The sequence below is a fragment of the Anas acuta genome, chromosome 23 (assembly GCF_963932015.1).
Source record: "Anas acuta chromosome 23, bAnaAcu1.1, whole genome shotgun sequence".
NCBI lineage: Eukaryota > Metazoa > Chordata > Aves > Anseriformes > Anatidae > Anas > Anas acuta.
Genome location: NC_089001.1, coordinates 1,660,615 through 1,684,873, shown reverse-complemented (window position 1 = coordinate 1,684,873; position 24,259 = coordinate 1,660,615). Strand labels below are relative to the sequence as shown.

General features: G+C 41.5%; 1 protein-coding gene across 12 annotated transcripts in view; it reads right to left on the bottom strand.

Annotated features, from left to right (window-relative positions):
* Positions 1-24,259, bottom strand: part of CADM1 (cell adhesion molecule 1) — a 177,246-nt gene that overhangs the window by 27,763 nt on the left and 125,224 nt on the right. For 8 of the 12 annotated variants that reach the window (XM_068659530.1, XM_068659532.1, XM_068659536.1 and 5 more), the window contains exons 5-8: positions 22,995-23,150; positions 11,239-11,338; positions 8,011-8,183; positions 4,276-4,347 (exon numbers count right to left, since the gene is read on the bottom strand). In XM_068659530.1, coding sequence (XP_068515631.1) covers positions 4,276-4,347; positions 8,011-8,183; positions 11,239-11,338; positions 22,995-23,150 — 501 coding nt within the window. The remainder of the gene's footprint in view (positions 1-4,275; positions 4,348-8,010; positions 8,184-11,238; positions 11,339-22,994; positions 23,151-24,259) is intronic. The other 4 variants (XM_068659531.1, XM_068659537.1, XM_068659539.1 and 1 more) reach the window with 1 other exon arrangement.

Genomic DNA, 24,259 nt, shown 5'->3' with positions numbered 1-24,259 from the left:
GGCTGGGCAATAATGGCCACGTTACATCATACACCTACACACTGCATTCCTTGCCCTCTTGTGTTTGCTGCACCTATTGCTCTGGCTCGTATTTGCTGAACAGTGTCTCTATCATCACTCAGAGATAAACTCTTTGAGGCAGAATTGCATTTCCCTGTCATGTCTGAACACAGTTAGAATAGAAATACTGTATGTAAAGCAAGTACAAAAGATGTCTGTTGTTGGAAGCTGCTCAAAATGAGTAACTTACCATGCCTGTGGAGTAGCAAATGTAGCCCTTTGAGATTGTTCCGTTAGATAGCTTTAGCAGGGAAAAATGAAGCCAGCACAAGTTATCTCCAATAACTCAAAAAGAATAATTCCAATAAAATTTTCTATGGGCATCTACAAACATGAGTTTTGGACATAAAAATTTGTTTCAGTGCAGGTCTCTTCTTTCCATTCCCCCCACCATACCTTTTTTTTCCCCGATTAAATTAAAAATTTGCTTTTCAGAACTAGTCTGTGGCTTCAGGGGACACAAACTAGGCCAGAATTACACCAGAAATAGGAGGTGGAAGGGTGGGGAGATGGTGGTCAAATAACATAGATTTAAAACTCTCCTCATCCTAAGCAAATGTTTTTAACCTGGCTGGAAGATTACTCGCACCTTGCCTGCTGGCGGAAACAAGAAACGCTCCCATCTGCTAACAAAGCCATTATGCCACAGCAGAATATTTCAGCAGTTTGGTGATGACAGGAATTAAGTTATCAATTGTCTCTTGAGGCTTTAAAAAGTGTTTCAACACTGCTATGCTATGTAATTCTAAAGATTATGTTAATTTGACCTGATTTTTTTCATCTACAAGATCTCGTACCTATTGAGGAAAGTACATTTCCAGGCTTCGTACCGCCTGGCAGTGGGAGCCTGCATGACCAGCAGCAGTTACTGACATTCAGTGCAGGTTGGAAGCAGGAATTAATTTTGCCACCCGTTTATCAGACCTGGCTACCCAGCCACACGTGGTGGGCTGGCTCTATTGGCATACTGTTTTGGTGACTACCAAAAGGGTAAAATTCCACACAGCATCATCCACTTCACTGGAGTACAGGCATGTTGCTTGGTTAACACGTACAGAAAACATACACATGAACGTTTATGCACAAAGAAGTGAGGCTAAATGTTAGCTCTTCTTTGTGAGAAAAGCTATTAACTTGTGGGCAGACACATTTTAAGAAGGTTCAACATTGTATCGGTGTCAGGAAAGAATACAGAAATCTCCCTTCTCAGCTGCTTGTTAGCAAATCTTCCTACATACCATAAGCACTAACTGCTGGTATCAATGAACAATTTTAGATTTTCATTACATTTCTAGCCTTGTCAGTAGTTCAAAACCAATACTGGAATTCATCAAGGAGGCAACTGAACCTGTCCAGGATTTGCAAACAGGAGGTCAGCAAGCTTGTAGATTCTCCATCATTGCAAATAGAGATGTGAGAAAAGCACAGGCCAGTCACACGCACCTGAAACCAAAATACTTCTGCTAGCCTGACAAAAAAGCAACCCCCAATTCCGCTTGTAAAGGAAATAAAGAACTGCTGGTCAATGAATCTTAGTAGTGCACACTGAATCATTTTTCAATTTAGTCATACTTCCTTATAGTGTAACAACCTCAAAAAGGGTAGTGCTGAGCCTGTGTTCAGGGAAATGGTTTGCTCTGATGGGGGGAAGTTACCCAGGAGGAATAGCTGGGGAAGTATCATGTCAGAAAGCCCTCACTTCCTGAAACACCGTCATTACCACGGAGTAATGTCTTCTCAGGAAGAAGAACCCACGGTGCTAAGCTCAAGAGCTGAAGAGTAAGGAGCAGGGATTTAACCTGAATGGATTTCACATCCAGGAGTTTGATCACTGGCAGCGACCAGATGGTGACAACTCACCTACTGCACCCAGGCACATCATGCTGCTGGCTCCCTCAAAGGCTAAGGACATCCTGGGATCCCTGTATGTCTGAAGAAGTACTAGGAACTAAATTTATATTACAAGGGCTAATGTTTGAATGCTGGATGGGAAATATTATAAGGGGAAACAGGCTCGAGAGGAAAGTGAGAAATTATTCAGAGTAAAGAGAAAACGGAGTTTCCTCACTTTTTAAGGCAGAGTCAGTGGTGCTCTGGTGCACTGCGGTTATGGATGTACACAGGGGACTGAGGAAAAAGTCTGGGTGAAGAAGACTAGGTTAGAAAAGCCTGTATTCTCCATGTTCAAAGCAAACTTCTCTGGGATGACTTCAAAAACGGTTTCTTAATAGCTTTGGATAGAGTTTCAGGAAGCACCTGGCTTTAGTCATGAGGGTGCTGAGCCAGATCCTGGGGAAATGCTGGACACCACTGACTTCTCAGTATGGCAGAAACCCACCCCACTGTGCCCAGTGCCATGGCTAGGCTCCATGGTGAGGGCAGGAAGGATGTACCTACGTTCTCACCCAGCTCAGGCAGGAGTCCAGGTGACAGCCCTGTTCGATTTCAAGGCGGATCCACCTTTCCCTTCTTGTTTTTAACAGAAAAAAGTTAGAAAACTACTGCAGAGGAGAGCTTAGAAGCCTAGAGGATACTTAAAATTCACAAACAAGTTGCAATGATTGCAGCAGAAGAGCAAGCAATAATACTGCTATTTATTATTAACAACTACTACTTCAGAGTTTGCAACAGCAGGTGAGGTTGGCATGCACTTTTACAGTAAGTCCTCAGGTGATCCCTGAAATGACAGGCTGATAATAATTCAGTTCCAGGGAAAAGGACAATTGTTAATGTTACCAGGCACTGACATAAACATAATGGGGTCAAATCAAGCATCAAGACAAATTCTTCCTTTTAGCCTTCTATAATTCACCGAAAGCATTAACAAATTACTGTAAAACAAAAGAGAACTGTATGCATGTTTCTTTACACTGACAGACACTGGACCAAGTTTCTCTGCAAAAGGCTCTTAGAGAGACTTTGAAATAATGAAGTTTGAAAACTATTCTGGAATGAAAATTGGTTAAGAGATTAAAAGCAGAACTGAAATAAAGTGACTAAATTGCAAAATGGGGAAGTGTTCACTGCAGAGTGCCTCAAGCATCCGAACCTGGGTGCCTGGAGTTCAATATTATTAATAGCCACCTGGAAAGAGGAAGACAGAAAATGGAAAAGTCCAGACAACACAATGATATATGGAAGACAGTGCACAGAAAGTGCGTATTAAGGCACATTGGAAGAAAGACTTCAATTGCTTGTCCATGCTAGTGGAGTCTGATTTGGTTGTAAAAACCTCAGAAGGAAAAAGCCACAAAATGCCCTGAACAGGACAGTTAGAATCAGCTGAGCAAAATCATAAAAAGCAAATAAAACGTGACGGTATTTGCAAAGGGGATGGTTTAGAGCAACAATAAACATTATACCATTAGCTATTCAATGGTCCATTCTCACCTTCAGTTTGTCACTTCTACCTCAAAAAAAAGAAAAAAAAAAAGAAAAAAAAGGAAAAAAAAAGAAAAAAAGCAAAAGCAGCAGTTGAAAAAGAAAACATCAGAAAAATGACAATGCAAATGAATACAGAGAAATTAGAAAGGGCTTTCTTATGAGCGGAGAAAGTTGGGTCTAGTGAGGAAATATGATGCATGTGTGTAAACTAGCGGTGTCTCATGATCACCTAGTTGCTTCTGTTCGTCTTTTCTTACCAGACAGGCATAAAGCTAAATTCTAAAAGCCAGCTCCTCAAAAAGGCTCCTACAGACTTTTTTATTTTTGACTCAATACGAAAATAACTGGTGGAATTCATTTTTCTGTGAGACTGAGGTAGACAGCTTATTACAGAAATACACAAAACACCTATGCATGAGAAAAAGCATCTCTACATTAGGTGAATTAAACCACTAAAGACCAAACTTTATGCTTCCAAGTACAAATTGCTCAGAAATTGGTACTGATGGGGTTGAGGGTGAAACAACTCCCCGTATTAACTGAGTTCTAAGGCTATTTATATGCTTCATTTGGAAGTACCCAGTTTTTGCCACCAGTAACTGAATTAATAGCTTTTTCTGACATGGCAATTTCCATGTTTCAGAAACACCTGCAGTAAGGACTATCCAACTCGTTGAACTGCCGGATTAGGACTCACACAGTGGATGTATTTGAGAAAAAAAAAAATCAAGAGATTTGTTTGTTGTTTTTCCCCAGGCTTCAAGCTCTGCTTAAATACATAAAAGACAATAAACATTCAGGACATTTCCAATGGTTATGAAGGTACCATACCTGTGATGGTGGTAGGGATGGTGGTGGTAGTGGTGGTGGTTGTTGTGGGAGGAGGGATAGTTGTGGGGGGATCTGGATAAAATATAAAAAGGAAAATAATAAAAAAGCAAATTAAGAAAAAACAAGCAGAACACAACAGTGATCAATAATGATCAGAGAAAAAACAAGGACGCTAAGAAGCAGCGTAGCTCTTGGGTGCCCTTCCTCCTCTAAAACCAGGTGGTGACTTTCCAGCTGGCTTTAAAGACAAAGGGCCAGATCCTCAGCAGCTGAATCTGAATTTCTAGCTCAATCCGCATCGGGGAGCTATGCAGAGACATTAACCAGCTGGAGAATCTGGCCCAGAAACTCTCCCCCCTTTTTGCTTTCTACAATGCTAAACAAAATAAAAATAAATAAAACCCAGCATAAATTAGTCAATGAGAGAGAGAGAAATGGAATGGGAGAGCTGTAAGAAAAATAAACTGCACACTTTCCACAACAAAAAGAACAGTTTACATGTACAAAGAAAGACACAATGGTGCTTTGTTGTTTGTCTACATATACATTTGAAAATCCAGGTGGGAGGTTTGTGTGAGGGGCCCTGCTGTGCTTAACAGACTAAATATCAACAGCACATGAATATATCTCACTTTTTTTCCAGGGCTGTTAACTTCACTATTCTTCCTCTATGAATACACGTCAGCAGGATGTTAAAAACTACTTCAAAGATAGTAATAAATACAAAGAAATGAGAACATCATTACTAAATATCAATTTCAAGGTACAAAAAAAAAATCACCATATCTTTTTATAAAAAAGCCGATATTTTTCTGACAATTTCATTTCAACACTCTTGGTTTTGCTCATAGTGCATCATTAATGAGAAACACAGATACTGAGATGTTTCTCTTTGTAACTAATAACCGTTTCTCAGAGACACTTGACCTGCTAAGAATCAAACACTGCCACTCTTCCCAGTATTTATATTATGTACAGGGGTACATCCTCATCAAAACTATTGGGCAGGAGAAGGTAGATATGAGAAGATGTAAAAGAAAAAATATGTATCAATGCCCAGATGATCAAACTGAATGTGCTAAGTAGTCGGGAAGACTTTGAACTACAGATTCATCCTGCAATAATAGAGCATGAAACATTTCAGAGGCTTTTGATTTTAGGTTTTCTCTATAGCATGTCAACTTTTCATCACTAACACATCTGCTACTCTTTTATCTCCAAGTGAGCTCTCAGATTCCCTAATTAATACATCTGAACTTTAATTATATGCTGCACCTTTATTGTATTCCGTACAACTTCCAGAAAGTTGAGAAACATTACCTTGGAGTTGGCTTCACTGTGGAGACAGATAAAAGGAAGTGGTCATTTACGCTGAGTGCCATTTTGTCCTGCTCCTAAAACTTCCTTCCTGCTCTTTGCCCAAGGCCATGCTGATGAGATGCTGCCACTTCTCCACAGTAGTAGAGATGGAACAACAGAAGCACAGGAATAAAGTCCCTGCCCTTTCATTGTGCCAGCAGAGGCAGATAATCCCAGCTCGTTTCACACCCTGCACTGGGAATGGTGCTGTGCAGCAGACTCTTCCTTGATAAATGCAAAAAATGAATGTTTGCTAATTGTGCCAGAAGTTTCTAGAAAAGTGTGTCTGCCCACTCCCATAGGCATGTATATTATTCCTTAATTTCTAGTGGGGGAAGGTGCCAAACGCAGCAAAGGCTGGAGAAGTGCTTTCTCTTGATACGTGGACTGAGACCAGCAGCTCCTTTTCACACTCAGCACAGCCACACTGGTTTCCTTTGGTGACACCTTGAGTTAGATTCTATGCCAAAGGGCTTCAGATGATGACCACAGCCTAACCACTTCCACTACATCAGCAGCTCTGGAGGTCTCCCTTCTCGATTCAGGTCTAAAGGAATTCTTTCTGTTGTCCAGAGTTCTGAATGCTCCCAGACATCCAGGAACGGAATGGGATGGGATGTAAAACAATTACTTAACAGAGAGCTCCTGACAGACCATGAAATGCCTCCCTACATGCCAAAATGTCTACTGGGTACCTGAGCTAGAGTCCACGGGTTAATATCCCCTGGGAAGCTGCATCACCTTTACAATAACACCGTCTCCTCCTGGGAATTGAATCACAAGGGGTGAAAACTCTGATGAATTCCTGTGTAATCTGGTTCTTGCCCACATCAAAAACATGAAATAATTAATGATCGTGAGAGTTAATATGAGGTCTAAATGGCTTACTGAGATCACATTTACAGGTGAGAATGGTGTTCCATCTCCAGAGCCCACCAAATCCCTGGTGTGTCTGCAGGGACACACATTTCAGCTAGATCCTCTGTAATGGTTCCTCCCGAGCCTTACAGAACCTGGGCACTAACCAGGTCATTAACATTGGTGAGAGTTATTCTAGCACTCACTTGGGCCAAAATAGGTTCATTAAACTACACAAGGAATTAAACAACCTCTTCTATAACTGCTTTACTGCAGTAGCTTTCCATGCTTTTCATGGGTTGCTGCCTGTATCCTATTTCAGCTTCTTTACTACCTCCCACAACATTTGCTGTTTCTTCAGACAGTGATGTAAACAGTTTTACACCAAGAGTGACTTATTCCATCATCAATTCATATCTGACTTCATTTTGTAAGCTGGACTATTTTGGAGCTACAGGTGTAAGCTTTGTTACAGCTACAGCTGTAAGGTTTGTTATCAGCTACAGTCTCTGGGCAAGTTTCTAAGACTGAGCCCAAAACTGGTGACACACCACTGGCACCGGATAGGTGATGTTAAGTTCCCAACTATTTACTGGGATCAGAGCAAACACAAGAGAATTTGGACTGCAGAGCTTCAAGCAGCTGTTGCATGGATTGAACTTCAAATCAGAGCACGTCACTGTCCCATCCGAGTAACAGGCAACACCCACCAAAGCTTAGCAATGCCACACAATAAACACTCTAACAGATAAAGTTTAAGTATGCAGCCCAGGGGACTTGTTCACAATTAAAGTGGGGGATCACTCCTCAAGTGCCTGCTGAATCTTCATTATGTGCAACACCTCATGACAAGAGAACAACAAGGTTTAGAGCAATGGCAAAATAATACAGAGGAACCGAAGTATTAAAGTAGGTACTTAATAGCACTTTAAAAAGATGCTGAGACATGTTTTAGTGTCTGCTCAGCAGCCACATATAGGCTTAAGACATATCATTCCTCCAGTTTATTTACTGGTTTGCAATTATCCAGGGATGCTGGCTGATTCTTCAGTCACTTAACTTGCTAATAAAAGACAAGGAAAAAAAAAAAAGAAAAAAAAAGCCAACCCTGCACCATTGCTGAAGACACTGAAAAAGTCATTACAAAAAGGAAAATATATCGGAGAAGTCCTGTGAGAACTGTCAGGCTAGAGAACTTCACAGTTCTCCCCATGCCTCCGTTCGGGCCTTTTCTCAGGCCTCATCTGACAATGCACAAGTGTCATAGCAAGTCCACAAAGGCAGCTCCAGAGAAAGGAACTTAATGGCTCTGCACCTGATGCACGACACCAAGAGTTACAGAAGCAAAAGAAATGCTTTTCCAGCCCCTACCCCAGCCCAGTATAATGTAGATGTGTTGGGAGCTATCTGTAATTCTTGCAGAAAGCAAAACGTTAACTTCTTTAAAAGCTTTCAGAGAGAGGTATGTTGCAATTATGTGTAAATGAGTCTAGAAGAACGGTGGTTTTTCTCACGTACCGTATACAAACAGCATGTAATCCGCATGTGATTTCCCCACCGCGTTTGAAGCCTCACAGCGGTATGTACCATTATCTGTTTTGTTTAGGTTACTAATGAGAAGGTTTGAACCAGACACTACAACGTGTTGAGGCATCTCATCATCTACTCTTAACCACCTCATGTCCGTAGGCCTACAGAGGAGGGAGAAAAAGAAACAGTCACATTACTATTTTCCTATGGTAAAGATGGCATCTTCAATAGTTCATCCACAGACAGAAAGCCCAAACCAAGAAAAACTGTAAAGAAACAAACACATGCTTTTGCACTACTCAAGCCCAGATGCTGTCAGGCTTCCTCAATTTAAATTTATTTTAACCCAACAGGAAACTGTATCCAGACCTTATATTTTCTGAAGACACTAATGCAAGCAGGAAGAAAGTTCATTAGTGGTTAATCATTCACTTGTTCAGTAAACCTGAAATCTTTGAGATCTATGGACTAAAATGTGCATCCACAGGGTGCTCTGAGTGCAGATCTGGACATGTGACAGAACAAGTACATTTTCATGAAGTTTGAACCATTTCACAGAGAGACGTGATAGACCTATTTACCTCAATTTTGGCTCTACTGCTTAGTGGCAGAATTTTAGCCGCTAGCAAACAGGAACACCTTTCTTCTCTCCCCCAATTATGCTTCTCCAATTGGCAGCCTGTTTCCTGCATCCTTTTACTAATGGAACCAAAATGAGTATCATGTTTGCATAATTTAGGGAATGAAATTAGCATGTCTGTTAGAGCTAGTAAAGAAAAGAAGTGCTTCAGGGCCTGGGGAATTCTTGTTAAGAATAAATAAATAATTATTACTATGAAAACTTTTAAATAGCAGTAAGGACAGATCAGCTACTCCTATGAGACAGCCTGCGCCAGCAATATATAGCAGTTTTTAGGACAACTGAACACTAAGTTCTTAAAAAGGGGAAGTCTACAGAGTAAAACATTTGTCAGACTGCCTAGTTCCAAAGATGAAGTTTGCAAGTCATGTTCTACTGGGAGCTAGCACTGTTAAAGGTATCAAAATAGCCTGGGCTTTTTACAGTGTCCATATGGGAGACTACCGTAATGAAATAAAAGCTCCTAAAGTCTCAGCATCCCAGCCCCACAACTGGAATGGACAAAATACTGAATAAAACCAGTTGCCTGCTACAAAGTCAACATCTGGTTTTGGGCAACAGCTTGGTGTGCTCTTCCTTGCTTTCCCATCCATGGCACTTACTGCCTGGCGAGGCTGCAGAACACGCTGCTAACGTGCGAGCCTCTGCCCTACAACAGCAGCTCTCCAGAGAGCAGAGCCACAGTTGCAGTTTTACCTCAACACTTTTGGAAAGGTTTTGATGCTCCTGGCTACAGCTTTCAAAAGCTATTAGTGATTTTGGAGTCCCAGGGTTTCACATGCTGCATGCGCTACACAGCAGCCTGTTTTCAAAGATGTGAATATCCTAAAAGGGATGGTTTCATGGTTTCAGCATATTCCCACTTCTGTCACAGGATTTTGTTGTTTTCTTTAACTGTGTAACCTTGGACATTGAAAACTTAATACCTATATTAATACCAAAACAGAAAATTCTACTTTCTCGTGTTTTGTTTTTCTCTGAACTTCCCCCAACCCAATGTTCGTGTTGCAAAATATTACAGAGAAAGGATTTTAACTGAAGAAACATCCCTGTTCATCCTAAACCTCTGCAAAGGATTTTATGAAATTTGTTATTATTTTTTCCCCAAACAAAATAATAATAATAAAAAACTAAACAGAAACATTTTACTGCACATTTTCTTATGCCTTGAGAGAGACAGGTGAAATGACCTACATAAGGAAATTCCTAGCACATTACTAGCATCACCGTAACATTAAGTGGCATACAGCCTGGGAGATGTGTCTGTCTTAGTTAACATGTGTATGTCTTATTCATAGCCTGGAAAAAAAAAAAAGGTAAAGAGGCCTATTCATTAAATTCCCACATGATAGCAAATGGGAGGAACTGCAGTTACCCATGAGAGGAGAAATGCAAAGGGGCTTTGACAGATTCTGAGCAGGGAGTAGATATTCAAATGGGATTATTCAGTCTCTAATGTACAGGGAAGGAATCAGCCACATGCTGAACAGAAGAAACTGAGAAGTGGAAATAAACAAAACAATCTAGGTGAGGTAGGACACTACCGTGGAGGATGACAGCATCACAAGCCTTCTCACTTCTGAGCTGCATAGACCCTTCCTGTCCCTGCCCACAGAAACAGAACTGTCAAACTGGATGACTTCAAGTTCGACTACACCTGGAGTAACTCTTCAGTTCTGGGCACACTACCAAGGAGATGCTGACAGACTTCGGGAATGTTTGCAGAAATCTCATGAACATGATGAAAATAAAAAAGGATCGTAAATACTTGACAACCATAAAGCCAAGTGGGAGAGGAAGTATTAAAAAAAAAAAAAAAAAGTCAACAAAACTTAAATTAGAACAACAATGGAAGTGTGGAAGAAAATCTACCCTCTCTTGTCAGGAATTTCCTGATGCATAAATTTCTTAAGCAATGTAAGAAAGCCTCAAGGGCATGGTATGAAGAGGAGAAAGAATACAACTTGCATTTCATAGAAAAAACATAGGCCACCAAATACGGAGGAGAATCATCATATAATCAATATAAGCAGAAAGACAGACTGCCTTACCTTACAGATCCATTCCACTTTTAGAAGTGCTCAATTCTTTGGGCCGTTCGCACTTCTGCATACTTGCACCTTACTAGGATTCAATACGCAGGCCACTGACCTTGCTTTTGCAGATTAATTGAAATCAATTGACACCTAAGCTGGGAAGAGACTTCCCTGGGGAGGAGATGCATGGCTGTGTGGCACCCACGCTACCACCCGTCCATTCTGCATCAGAGGGCTTACTCCGCTCCTGGGAGTTCTTACAATAAAAAATCCTCAACTTTTTTTTTTTTTTTTAATATAAAAATAAATGCAAATCAAAACAGATATCTTAATTTGGCAGCATATGCTCAGGTGCAGAAAGGAGATCTCCATACTTTCTTTTTCATACCCTTGCATTGCCTTCGCAGCAGAAAATGGCACACTAAGTTCTGCAAAAGCTAAAGAGGCCAGAAATGCCTACATGCATTTTTGTGTGGCCCTGTAGCATGGCCCCGTCACTGCCAGACAGCCTGGTCCATCCTCTGGTAGTTTCCAACTTACTGTGGTTTTCCAAAAGCTGCACACGTCAGTTCGAGTGGCTCCCCTTCTCTCGTGAGGCCTTGCACTGGGTAATTCTGAGAAACCCGCACTTGAGGCTTATCTGCATGACAAAAACATCATTTCATAAATTTTCTTGTCAAACAGAATCAGATTTCTACGCACTGAACACCAAAAGACAGTCATCATCACTGCTTTCCTCTCGGCCCCCTCTATGCCATTTGTCTAATCAGTAAGTGAACTTGGTATTTGCTTCAAGCTGAAGTGATTAGCACCGAGGAGACGCGAGGCAGATCGGAGATCTGTACTCCGACTGAAGCACCACCGTTTCCCGGGAAATGCTTTTTGCTGCACCCGAGTTTATCTCTGAACTCACTCAAGCTAAAAGGAACTCATTTGCCTTCATGCTGAGGTGAAACCGGAGATATTTGTGGTGCTCAGAATTGATACGTTTTATCATGTATCATATATTACTGTATGACAACACTTTGTGCCCATGCATTTTAATACGTTTGGCTTTACAAGAGATGTTTGTTAGAAACACAAAAAGAAATCACAGCCACTGATGCTTTTGTTTAAACAATGGAAGATTTTAGTTAGTCCAAATGAAGCTCTTCTAAATCCTAAAATAAACACAGAGAATTAAAGCATTTATAGTTAGGGATCCAGCTTCAAACCACTTTAGTAAGACCCTGCAGGAGAAAAAAAAAAAAACACACACACACACAAAACACAGTGGAGTCCATGATTAAAAAATTCATTACCTCCTATAACTGAAACAAAGATTAAAAACGCAATCTAAGCTGTAGCTAAAATGTTATCAATGCAAAAAATCAATTCAATACTACAAATGCCATTAGGCCATATATATTTTTCAGGAATTTACTCAACTGTAAGAAATAAAGGAAGGCAAAAAATCAGTATGCATAAAGGTTGAAACAATTTAAATGTTTCTCGTTCCTTTGAGAGTAACTGCTACCAAAAATATCGGCTTGCTGCATTTTATTAACTGTGTTTAACTCATTAACATGCTTCCTGTGGAATAATAGAGATTAGAAAAAAAAATCCATGTCAGGATTTAACCAATTTAAACTCTCATAATTTTCAGTAATGGAATAAGCTACACTAGTAAATCCTCTCCTGAGATGACTATACCACAAACATTTTATAAACTAATCCCCATTACAGATGCTTCCTGCAGCTATGAAACTAAGGCGTATCTGCAGGCTGGAAAGCACAGCAGCAGCACACGGATTACGACGTTCTGGAAGCGTGTTACACGCCTGAGCTGCACAGTCCCAGTTCCTGTGGAAACACAGGAATGCAGCGTGCCTGAGAACAGGAGCTGACCCCCAGATAGTGACGGTGCTCAGTGCTTTGAACGTGCAGAAGAAATGCGTGGAAGCCACCAGCACGTTCCAGGTGTGAGCAAAGACCATCTCTAGGAGGGCGGACACAACCTCGGTGTGTGCCCTGGAGCTGAGCCCCAACAAAGGGTGCCTGGGCTGTGCCGTGGCAGCGAGGGGCAGGTGCTCTCCAGCTGGCAAGGTCCAAGCCCCAGATGCACAACCCAGTCCTGTGGGGCAGTGGCACAGATACACACACAAAAAAAAACACAGGAAGACAAAGAACAGTGCTGAAATACCACACTGGGTTTGGGCTGCAACATGAGTACTTACACAACGCATAAACACAGGACGACCAGTGAAATAGTATCATGCAGCAAGTATGGCACAAGCAACACCTTACATGCTATGCTCACACTTACCCCTCTCGTTCACAATCCCCCCCATCTCGGCCATCTGCTTACTATTTACTATTTGCTTTTTGACAGTATCTAAGGGCCCATGCCAGAAACACGGATGCTATTACACTGTGTGTTGTGGACAGACTGGAAAACCTTTCCAGCCCTATATACAGGGGAACACAAGGGCTACCCTGAACGGCATCCCTGGGCTGGGAAAGCCATGGGTGAGATCTTCTGCAGCTTGCCTCTTCTGGTGCTCCAATCCTGTTTTTATGAGACAAATTTTAGTATTTCTAACGAGATGTTTACCAGCTGTCAATTACTTATGGAAAGCAACAATACACCGAAGGCTTGTTGTACTGAGAATAAACTGCAAGCTCAGTAAGCTCTCCCAAAGCCACAGAAACTGCCCCCCTCCACTTCAGCGTTCTAGCTCCATCGTCTCCACTAATCAAATGTAAGAAGGAAAGTGAATCTATACCATTTTGATTTGCACACTGTAGAGGTGTCACATGCAATATAAATCTGGACTTGATTAGCACACATACATGTACTCGTGAAGACAAGAACATTCCCAATAGAGTTATCACAGTGAATGTCTCTTCTAAGCAGGACTCACCAGCATGCGAGTAATTACTGAAGGCACTTATGGAAATAGGAAGTGCTTCAAAATTCTGAAGGATTCAGAAGGATGGCTTGGCACTCAGGAGAACTGACATTTTAATTAGGCTTGTAGTATACAATGAAAATTTCACTTGCTTTGACCAAGAATTTGGGGGAGGGGATTTTTTTATTATTATTTTTTTAGGACACACATTTAAACGATCTTTAATCCTACTCCTACTGCTAAGCATCCCATCTCAGACAAAGTCAGAATCTATTTTCTTCAGATTATACACTCTGTTAGGTAAAGCTTTGTAAAATGCCAGGCACTGTGGGATCCTGAGCTCAGCTCCTACCTGCAATTGTGACGTTTAGTAACTGACACCAGCAAGCTTGTGATGGTTTTCAAGGCCTGTACTAGCAGTTTGCCACCTATTAGCCACTTTATTAAAAATGCCACGTTCCAGTAGTGACATCTGTGGTAGTATAATCTGGGGCTATCACCATCTCAGATGGCAGTCTAGGGCATAAGGCAAGCAGCAGAAGAATTTTTACTACCAAGTGCATTCCAACAGCCTGAAATACTTAACTTGGAACTTCATAATATCATATTGCTGGATTACTAAATAAAAATAAATGCCTGCATCTACACATCTAAGCCACAATATACTCCACTGGCAGACAATTAGATCTAACAACCTCAAGCTATTTCCTAGTATGCCTATTTCTAGTGGCTTAAAAAAAAAAGCCTAGTAATTTAATAAGGTACCTTTATTAAGCTAAATTCATTCAAAAGCTACAAGTGATATACAAGGTTAAATACCAGTAGTCTAAAGGTTACACTGTAGCAGCAACCAATTTGAAAAACTTATTACAAAACCATTCTGCATTTGATGAGATTTCTTTTACAACATGCATACCGTGTGCCTGTAACGCATCCGAAAGGCAGCCTTTAGAGAGGCGACAGCACGCCCTGCTCTTTGCCCCGCTGGTCAATTATGGTGTACACGAGCCCGGCCCCCTCAGCCTCCCACAGTCTTGAAGTCAGCCTGAATATGAAAAATGCTCCTTCTCCTCCCTCTCCGCCTAACAACCTGTATTTTAATTTTGCAAGCAACTGGGATGCTGACGGCTCCTCCGGTGTGGGTGGTGCCATGGGACAGCCTGGCTCCCTCGGGGCTTCACCTCCAGCTGCACCAGGAGCCGTGGGCTGTGCGTGCTGGCAGAGCTGCAGCAGTGCTTGGCTCATTCCCCCGTCAGATCCCCTCTCGTCCCTCTGTGTGGCATCGCCTCTGGGCTGACGCCATGCGTTTCAGGCTCCACGTTCAGCCTAATTGCTTGTGACCGAGGCACGGAGAGGGCGTCCTCTTCTAAAATGATGTGAGAAACAGAGAACCCGCTGCTTCTCTTGAGAAAGGTCTCGACAAATCGAGACGCATTTAAGATGCATCTTCTGTCCTCATTTTGTCTAGTTTAACTTCTAGCCAAATATTTCTGTTTTTCCTCCCCCTGCTGGATTACAGTTCCCTTTGTACTTCGCACATTCTCCCCATGGCTGTTCTTCTATCCTGTGAACAAATTGTTTCTCAATACTTTTTGGTAGGACAGATTTGGCCAGAGCTTTTTAAGTCTCTTCCTGGGTGGTTTCTTCCTGTTCTCCGCAATTTGTCCTATTTTCCAGCATCTTTTCAAAGTCTGCTCACGAAGGTGCCATGTGAGATTCCAGGAATGGTCTCACCAACACAGAAGAGAAAAGCCATCATCTTAGCCCTAGCTCCTTGCTTCACACCTGCAAGGAAGCACTGGCTTTGTCAGGTTGGTTTCCTTGGCAAAACCTTACATCAGGCTTTTTCCCACTACAGCACTCCAAGTGTTTTCCAGGATGTAGCTGCACTTCTGTGAAGAAGGGATATAGCCTACACCCGCTCACCTTTCAGAGTTTTAAAGTGCTGTGGGGTTCAGAAGCTACAAAAACTCAAGATGTTCTGTGCATGCACAACTCTTCCTCTTATTAAATGTTAGCCAGTTTTCTGGTCATCAGCAAAGATTATTAACAGTGATTTATTATTTTTTTTTAACTTTTTTTTTTTTTTTTAAGAACTTCCAAATGAGTCATGGGAGCACTGAAGAGCATCAGGCCAAGCACCCAGGCCAGTGCATTTGCTCTAAAAATACCATCGCTTGCTGATTACTCCCTAATGACTATTCGTTGAGATCTGCCAGTTAGTGATTTCTTAATCCATTTAAATGTGCGCTCCATCGATTATGCTTAGATCTCATTAATCAGTCAGGATATCACGTTATACAGAGTTCGGTGTCTTACAAAAGCCTAAGCCCATTACTTCTACCCATTTACTTTCATCAGAGAGACCTATGATCTCAAAGACAGGCGAGCTTGTTGTCTCAGGGAATGCCGCCAGACCGATCTGGTAAGCCTGATCTCCTGCGGGGCCCCGGCACTGCTGCATGGGTGCATGGAGGAGCCCGGCTGGGACCCCCAGCAGTTCTCGCCCCTGCCCCACCGTGCCTGGTTCTGGCTGCTCCAGGCTGGCTGCAGCCTTTGGAGCTCATACTGTCACCTCGGTCCTCTCCAGCTCCAGGCCAGCTCGGGTCAAGTAGGTACTCCGAATTTCTGCCTGTGCCGTAACGCACTGACCAGGGGAACGCAGCCAAGCTCTGCTGAAAACATTTATCTTGTTTGTAACGAGACTAAACCCAACGGCAGCACTTGCTGGAGACAGCACGTCTCTCTGCATGCAGTAAGTGCTGCGTGGTGGCAGCGCAGGTTCCTACAACTGCCGAGCCTGTGGCTGAAGTCTTGGGTATTGCAGCCCACAAGGATGCTAATAGGCACTAGATATGACTCCTGCTTGGAAATACAACCTTAAATAAAAGGGTGGTTTTCTTGGCAAATGCAAGAAGGCACGTGAACAACATCTCCCCCTGAAACACAATCAGAATATGCTTAATGAGGAAAATGTGCAGTACATTTAACTCTGTGGCTATATCCATGTAATTTCACTGTGCACAAAAGCTGCTAAAAGCTGCAAAACAAAAGAAAAACACATCACACTTGAGGTAGATGTTCTTTGGGGCCACATCATTTCCTCCGAGTTGAATCATCACACTCCAGCAGCTCCTGGTCCTCCAGCAATCTCAGAGTGATATGGCTCCTACAGTGCAGCAATCTGTCCACTTTAAACACAAACATTGCACTGAAACAGTCATTAATAACACAATAAAAACAGTCTATGAAGCATTTCTTTAGCAGGGGATGTTTTTTTCTCAACTTGTCCAACTCACCAACCACCAACAGCGGCAAACAAGTCAACCCTTCCTGCCCACACAACCACCCCAGCTGAGGTCAGAACACAGTCAAAAAAAAAAGCCTTCTTTCCCACATGCTGCTTTTGGGGGCAAACACACAAAAACACAGCTGAGGAAAACCAACCACTGTTTTTTTTGCCCCACCACAGCCCAGGAGCAGCACCGAGGTCCTCCTGGCACTTCCATTAGCACCATCACTCAGCCGCACACGCAGCATGAAGGGCTCTCAGGACCAGTGCACATTTTCAGAACGGGGTTTCTTTCTCAGCTCCAAATTACAGCTAAACACATACATTAAGTAAATTGCATGACTATACATGGCTGGTTTCTTCATGGCAGACAAGAGCAGACAAAACTGCTCCTGCAGCGCTTCTGACATAGTGGTACTGCAGCATGGGGCTCAGCGTGGTTTGTAATGCCAGACTGTTTGCCAACTGAGAAAATTACAAAATGGATTCTTTCAATGATTCAGCTGAAAATTCTCTTGCCTGCATTGTAAAATTAGGTACTGAATCCAAGTTTTAAAATCCATTTTGTGATTACTGTATTAATTCCTGATGCGTACCTCTTTGCAAAAATAATGACAGATGGTATTCTCAAGAGAAGAATATCCTGCAGGTCAAGCAGAGTTTTTGCCCACTTTAGTTAATTCTAGCTTCAAAATCACCCCAAATATGCTTTAGTGCTCATCTAAGAAAGGTGTTTATTTTATACAGATCCTCATCTCTGCTTTGCTCTGTGGCCCAAACTAGCATGGTATATCGAGTATATATATATAACAAGGATAAACTATAAAAGAAAATGACTTCTGGCAGTTTCTGTATCTCACTACACTCACAAGCTAGGGAAAGGTCAGGAGGAAAACATTCTTCAATATTAAAAGAAGTCAGAGAAGTTAACATAATACGTAGGTATAATAAATACAGCCATCACCTTTATCCCAACATCAAGCAGGTTTACTTAGCAGGAAATGAAGTCTGCATCAGTGACAGCAGAGACCCGAATACCCTGTGTTTTCTCCCTAGCTTCTAGAAGGACAGAGCCTGCACTGCAGCCGGCGAGCTCTGCACGCTGTGGTCCCACCAGGGTCACAGATCCATGTGGCACAAGTGGCCGGTAACCCGGCTGCTGGGTACTGTGTGCGCCGTGGTGGGATGTTGTGCTCAGGAGAACAGGCAGGTATGTTGTACGTGCACGTTCCCATTTCAAAGACGTAGCTGCATGCTGCTGCTGAACAGTTCCAAAACGCAGCGTCCAGACCGTACTGTATGCTCTTCATTCCCAACAACACTCCTCTGAGAAAACCTTATTAATGAGCTTGCAAACGAGCACCCAACTGGGAAATGTCACAAACAAGAGTGGCTAATGCCCCAGAAAATCAAATAACTGAACACTTGGCTGATTGTGGTGCTTTTCATATTTATAAAAAGAAAAAAAAAAAGCTTTAAATCAAAGTTTCTGAAGGGGTCAACACCTCACTGAACAAAACAACTCATTTATTCATTTTTAGAAATCTCCAGATGATAAATTACATTGATGTTAATCACTTCACTGCATAGTATGCAATTAATATTTGTACTCAATAGAAATATAAGGATTACTGGAGATGTGACGGCATACATATATAGCTGATTTTTAACATAATTGGGCACAAAGAGTTCTCCCCTCATAACAGCAGAGGCTGTAACAGATTCCATCAATGCACGTTTTAGAGGTATACATGTAGGTATTAAAAAAAAGAATGTGTAATTCATTATAACTTCAGAAAAAAATAAAAAACAAACAACTAAAACCAAGATAAAGTGTCAAACGAGGACCTCATCTCCAGTATCACATAATGACCTAAAAAAAAAGTACCACAAAGGCTGAACTTAAATATTTCAGAGTATCTAGTTCCATTCAATTCCTTAATGATATTTTAATGCATTTTGGTGCTTCATTTCCTTTCTAAAATTACACTCAACGCACTGGTCTTCCATCCCTCACTGGATAATCGGAATGACAAAAAGAAAGCAACTTGAGCTGAAATCAACATATATTTTCAAACCAATCCCATGTAACTTATTGTGGCCATCCATTGCACAGGGTTATACGTTCAGTGGTGCAGCTATTAATCAAGCACAGAAGTGTTATTGTTACTGTGTGTACATGGCATCACTTGTCAAACTCTGCTTTTAAAAAGCACTCCCAGGAGATTTTCATAAATATTACAAACTGCTTGTTTGCAGAGATTTCTTTTTAAAAACATACCCTACATTCAGATAGAAGCATTTACTCAAAAATTCACAAAGGGGCAGGATGTGCCACATTATACATTCAATAGCTTACTCCCTGAGTAGGACAAGTTAATACTCAGCATGAGTAAGTCTTTCTCAGTTTCACTAACTACAGCAAAAGTTTATTTTTCCCCCAGTATCTGTGCTGGTCAGCTTCAGGTGAACCTGCTATTTATTTTTTTAAAGCTTAGCTTATGGTATAATAACAAGTTATCAGTATGTACTATAGAATTTTATCAGATAACACAACTGTTCCATTATTTTGCCAGAGGAGAAGCCCCTGCACAAGTAAGAGGAGGAGCAAGATGGCCATTCCTCTCCCTCAGGTAACAGCAAAAAAGATTGTGCCTCTCCTTAAAGATTTTAAATGCTTAGCACCTATAAAGATGCTTGGAAATAACCATGGAGAAAACAAGGCACCAACAAGACAGATCACATTTATTGTAGTGAACAACTGCCTTATGCAACATTATCACAAATCCCATACTTTTGTGACATGCATCTGAAATTACTCTGCCTATCTCCCCTTCAAGAGCATTACCTGCTTCCTGGTTCAGGGCATCTGGAGCAACCACAGCCTGGGGTGATAAGGCCAATAGTCAGTTTGAAATATGTTCCTGAAGTTACTGAGAAACTTAAAAAAACCACACAACTCAAATCTGCAATTTTCTTTGAACTACAGCACAGACGAAAATGTTCATTTGAATTGTTTTTAAAATAAAGTGAAGTAGGTCACTTTGCAGACTTCAATTTCTACATCTTTTTTTTTTTCCTTAGCAGAGAAGAAGATTTCAATAAAATGAAATAAATACATATTCTAGGTGCCATCTCCAAATGCACCAAAATAAGTTGAAGTACAAATGCTCCAGATTTTCAATGACACTTAAGATCCTAATTTACAAAAAAGAAACATTTGACATACCGAGCTTTAAGAAAAAACACTTTAAAAAGATAAAAGGTAAACCCTTTGAAGGGAAAATAATGCAACTCTGTAGGAAGACAAGCCTGCCTCCCCTCTGCTCTGGGCTGCTGCAGCCAGCCAGGCGAGCCAGCCCTGCAGCATGGGAGCACGTGCCCTGCCCGCTGTTCATCTCTGCTTTGATTCCTCTCTCCAGGAGCATTACAAAAGTCAATCTCCTCCAGAAGCGTGTGAGAAACAAGAAAAATGTTGGAAATGGCTGAACTGTATGGGAGAGTAACCTCTGAAAATGCCTTTTGTCATTTAAAGATAGCACAAACAGCACTGAGGTCATTGTTCCCTTTTGCAGGTTATGTTTTGAGTAGTTTTCGAGGATGATGTTTGCTTCCCTTCCCTCCCCCCCCCCGCAAACTACGCAATTTTTTGTTGTTGTTCTGTCTTCCGTAGTTCTGTTTTTTAAAAACTTTGAATCACATTTTTCAAAATCTCTCCATTTTCTGAAATTTAGTCAGACAAAAATACCTCATTATCTAAGAAGGTTCCATCCATCGTCCTCCTGTCCTTCCCCAACACATTTCCTGCTTGTGCTGGATACACTAAGTGCAGAGAAATACAACATCCACTGAGAAAATACTTTACTATGTCCTGCTGGTGTTCCAAAGAGGTGGATCCGCTGTGCCCTTGGTGTGAATGGGCAAGACTTAAGGAGAGAGAATGTAACAGCAGACACTTCAACAAACAGCATGCAACTGATCTTGAGTTATACCTCTGTGGCTGCAAGAAAAGCAGCTAAAACCACACACACTACCACAGTCACTGAATGCTAAATATTGCTGCCTTGGAGATTTGGCATTGTGCGCGCCTGGAAGGTCACAACGTGGTCAGTGAAAGTGCATGAACAGCAACTGGAAGAGATCTGTTCTGATTGCAAATCCTGTATCTAAAAAGCAATTGAGAAAGTATCAATTAGGCCTGATTGCCAGTCTAAGTTCCCCAAGAGACTAAGTTCATGTCAACAGAAGCTCTGACTGAGATGCCACTCGGTGAAGACATGAAGTTTCCTTCTGCTCGTGTTACTCTGAAGAATTGAGCTGCACTCACAAGACTGAAGCAAGAAAAGCTTAAGGGTAAATGTTCGCTCTCACTGCCTTTTCTTCCCTAGGTTCAGGTCCAGCAGTAGGTGTTAAATGCAAACGTCTGGACATCCTCCAGCACACGAAGTCCTGAAGCCACTGATTGTGGGGAGCTGCAGGGTTACGAGGCACTACATGTTCTTCTTCTGGTACTCTCCTCTCAAGCCATCTGCTAGTAGCCCACTATCTGCTAGTTGCCCACTGAAGCAACTAACTAGACTAACATGGGTCAAGTCCCCGTAAATAATTTCTGTTTACAAACTGTGATTTTAATTCACACCATGTTTAACATCCAAATAACCGTATTTTACGTGTGCTTTGCCTTCATTGTATATGGAACCAACCCTGTAAAGACTGCAAATGAAAATAGCCAGGAAGAGATTTATTTGATATGGAGGAAGAATGGAAGAACAGAAAAAAAAATGTTCCCTCCCAAAACAAACAAACAAACAAACCATTGATCCTCTCCTATCACATCAAACTGTCAAGATTTCAGAGCAATTTCTAAAAGGAAGCCTAGAAGTAACCAGATGTCCTTTCAAGCAAGGGGAAGACATCCAGATATCCTGGAAGATTTCAGTATCTGCACATAATAGGGAAGATTGGATTTTTTTCCCCGTTAAGTATTTGATCAAGCCTCACAAAGGTGCTAATGTATTATTAAAGCTAATGGAGCTCTACAAGAAATGTTAATGGACATTAAGTTTGCATAAATGAATTACACATTAGCACAGTCGCAAGAAATCTAGTATCTGCCAATTTAGGTAGTATCTGATCATTTCTGTTTTCCTCATTACAGGAACATTACTTCACTCTAGTTTCAGAGATACGAGAATTGTAACCAAGATGTTCATAATGAAACTACATAACGAAGCAGATGAAATAAATTAATACAACCTCTTCTTCCCCTTTTAATGTAACGTTATAGTTGAAGTGAACCTACAAAAATATGCGCTTTGCATCATCGTAATGCCCTTGCATTTCATGGCACCCAAACCATGTTGTGAGGACCGTCTGACTTTGGTTTTGGAAGCCATTTTCTGAGCAGAAGCACGTGCACATAGCAGCTCCATTATCTCCACCAGCTGAAAGTCAGGCATGTCTGCATTTGCGACCACTGGTATTTTCAGATTAACTGCTCAGAAACCCTGTTAACATCACATACAGTAGAACAGTTCCTAAACAAAGTGAAAATGCATTATTAACAATGAACATGTTAGGAACATTATAGCAAAGAATCTGTAGGCCTTTGTCAGTGGTGTTGCTACAGAGTCCACATACTTCATCTTGCCCTAATTTAGAAAAACGGATGGAGCTGTATGTTCACAATGCACAATAACAATACTGCTTTTGCATGGTGGGCAAGTTTTTGCCAGTAAGCTTGCGATGGTGGCCAGTTGCTTTAATGTCGTATTACAGAAACACTTTCAAAGAGAGTAGGTTGCTAAAAGAAAAATACTTGGATTTAATCTTTCCTGGCAATTTTAAAGCCCAGCCAGGAACCTTTCATGGTGCAAATTCAATGTGAGGAAAGTTATTTAAGAGAATAAATGTATTTATGCTGTTGCAAAAGGGCTGGGAAAAGTCATGGCTTAACCTATTAAATGGTACCCAACATTTTTATTTCAGTTTTTAAAGAACAGAATGTAAACTCCATCTACACTATAATTTTATCTAATCATACAGCAAATGGTTCCTGAGGCCTTAAGTGAGCAATTTTATACATTAAAAGCATTACAAGTTCTGCTACTCACACATGACTTCTAGGTAACGTTGTGTCTGCAAGTCTTTGACAGCCGGGTGATCCACCAAACAGATGACTGGGACCCCGTCGTCCTCACGTCCCACTTTCAGCAACAGCTGGCTGGTCACTGTGTACATATCAGACCACTGCTCCACTTCAGACTTGCCTGGCAGGGAGATGAAAAAGAAAAGCAGAAAGCGATTGGGGGGAGCATCTACTGGATACGCTCACCTTTCTTGTTTCTGTGCCCAGGGGGTGTGCTCCCTTCAGCATCTATTTCCCCTCTTCAGATACAAGGTTACGGCCGGGATGCACGCAGGTATGGAGTAACACACCTCTCCAAGAATTTGTTCCTGATTAAAATCTACACTACATTACCACAATGATTAACAATCCCCTTACACCATCCCCAAATCCCCAAACTCTTAAATCAATGGAGCTACAAATCCCCTCCCACTCTTGAATCAACAATTAGCTAGAAAAGTGATTAAACAGATTAACTTAATTAAAAGTAGTATTGATAGGCTGAAATATTTCAGGGGTACTCCATCTGAAGAAGAGAATAACCACAACGGTGGGAGCAAAGCATAGTTCAGGATTTACTAGGTGGTGTAACACACAACACAGAATCAAGAAAGAAAAGACACGACAGGAGAGAAAGAATTTTTCCATGAACTCTGCAAGCACTTGCTGATAGTGTGCCTCCACTGTGCTTCCAGATTCTCTTATCTGTGGCTTTTTATTTAAGAATTCAGATCACACAGTCAAAACATTAAGAGTAACTTGTAGCAGAGGTCTTTTAAACACAAAATATTTCTGGATAATATATTAAAGTAAAACACGAGGAGAGCTGCAGAAAGTGACATCCCTTTATATTCAGAGGAAAGGCTTTCTGATCAGAGAAGCTACATTTCCACTCTATTCACAACCTAAAACCAAGTATTTCAGTTTTTCTACTTCTGTTTAAAAAACATCCAAAGAATCAGCAGGGTGAACTGGTATTTCAAGAAGCTACTACTCAGCTCAGCAGTCTTCAAAGATAAAGGAAAGCTGGGATTCAATTGCCAACGCAAGAAAACTCAATCAAGAAGCTGGACAGGTCAAGCATGAAGGGTCAAATACTATTGCACTGCTGCCCGCCAGAATGGGAAAGGGAACTAAGAAAGAGATCATCTGAAGATCAGTATAACGTTTAGATGACAACAGGTGCTGGAAATCAGTGGGGCACCACTTCAAGCAGCAGCAGGTTTGCATTCCACCTTTATCAGCATACGC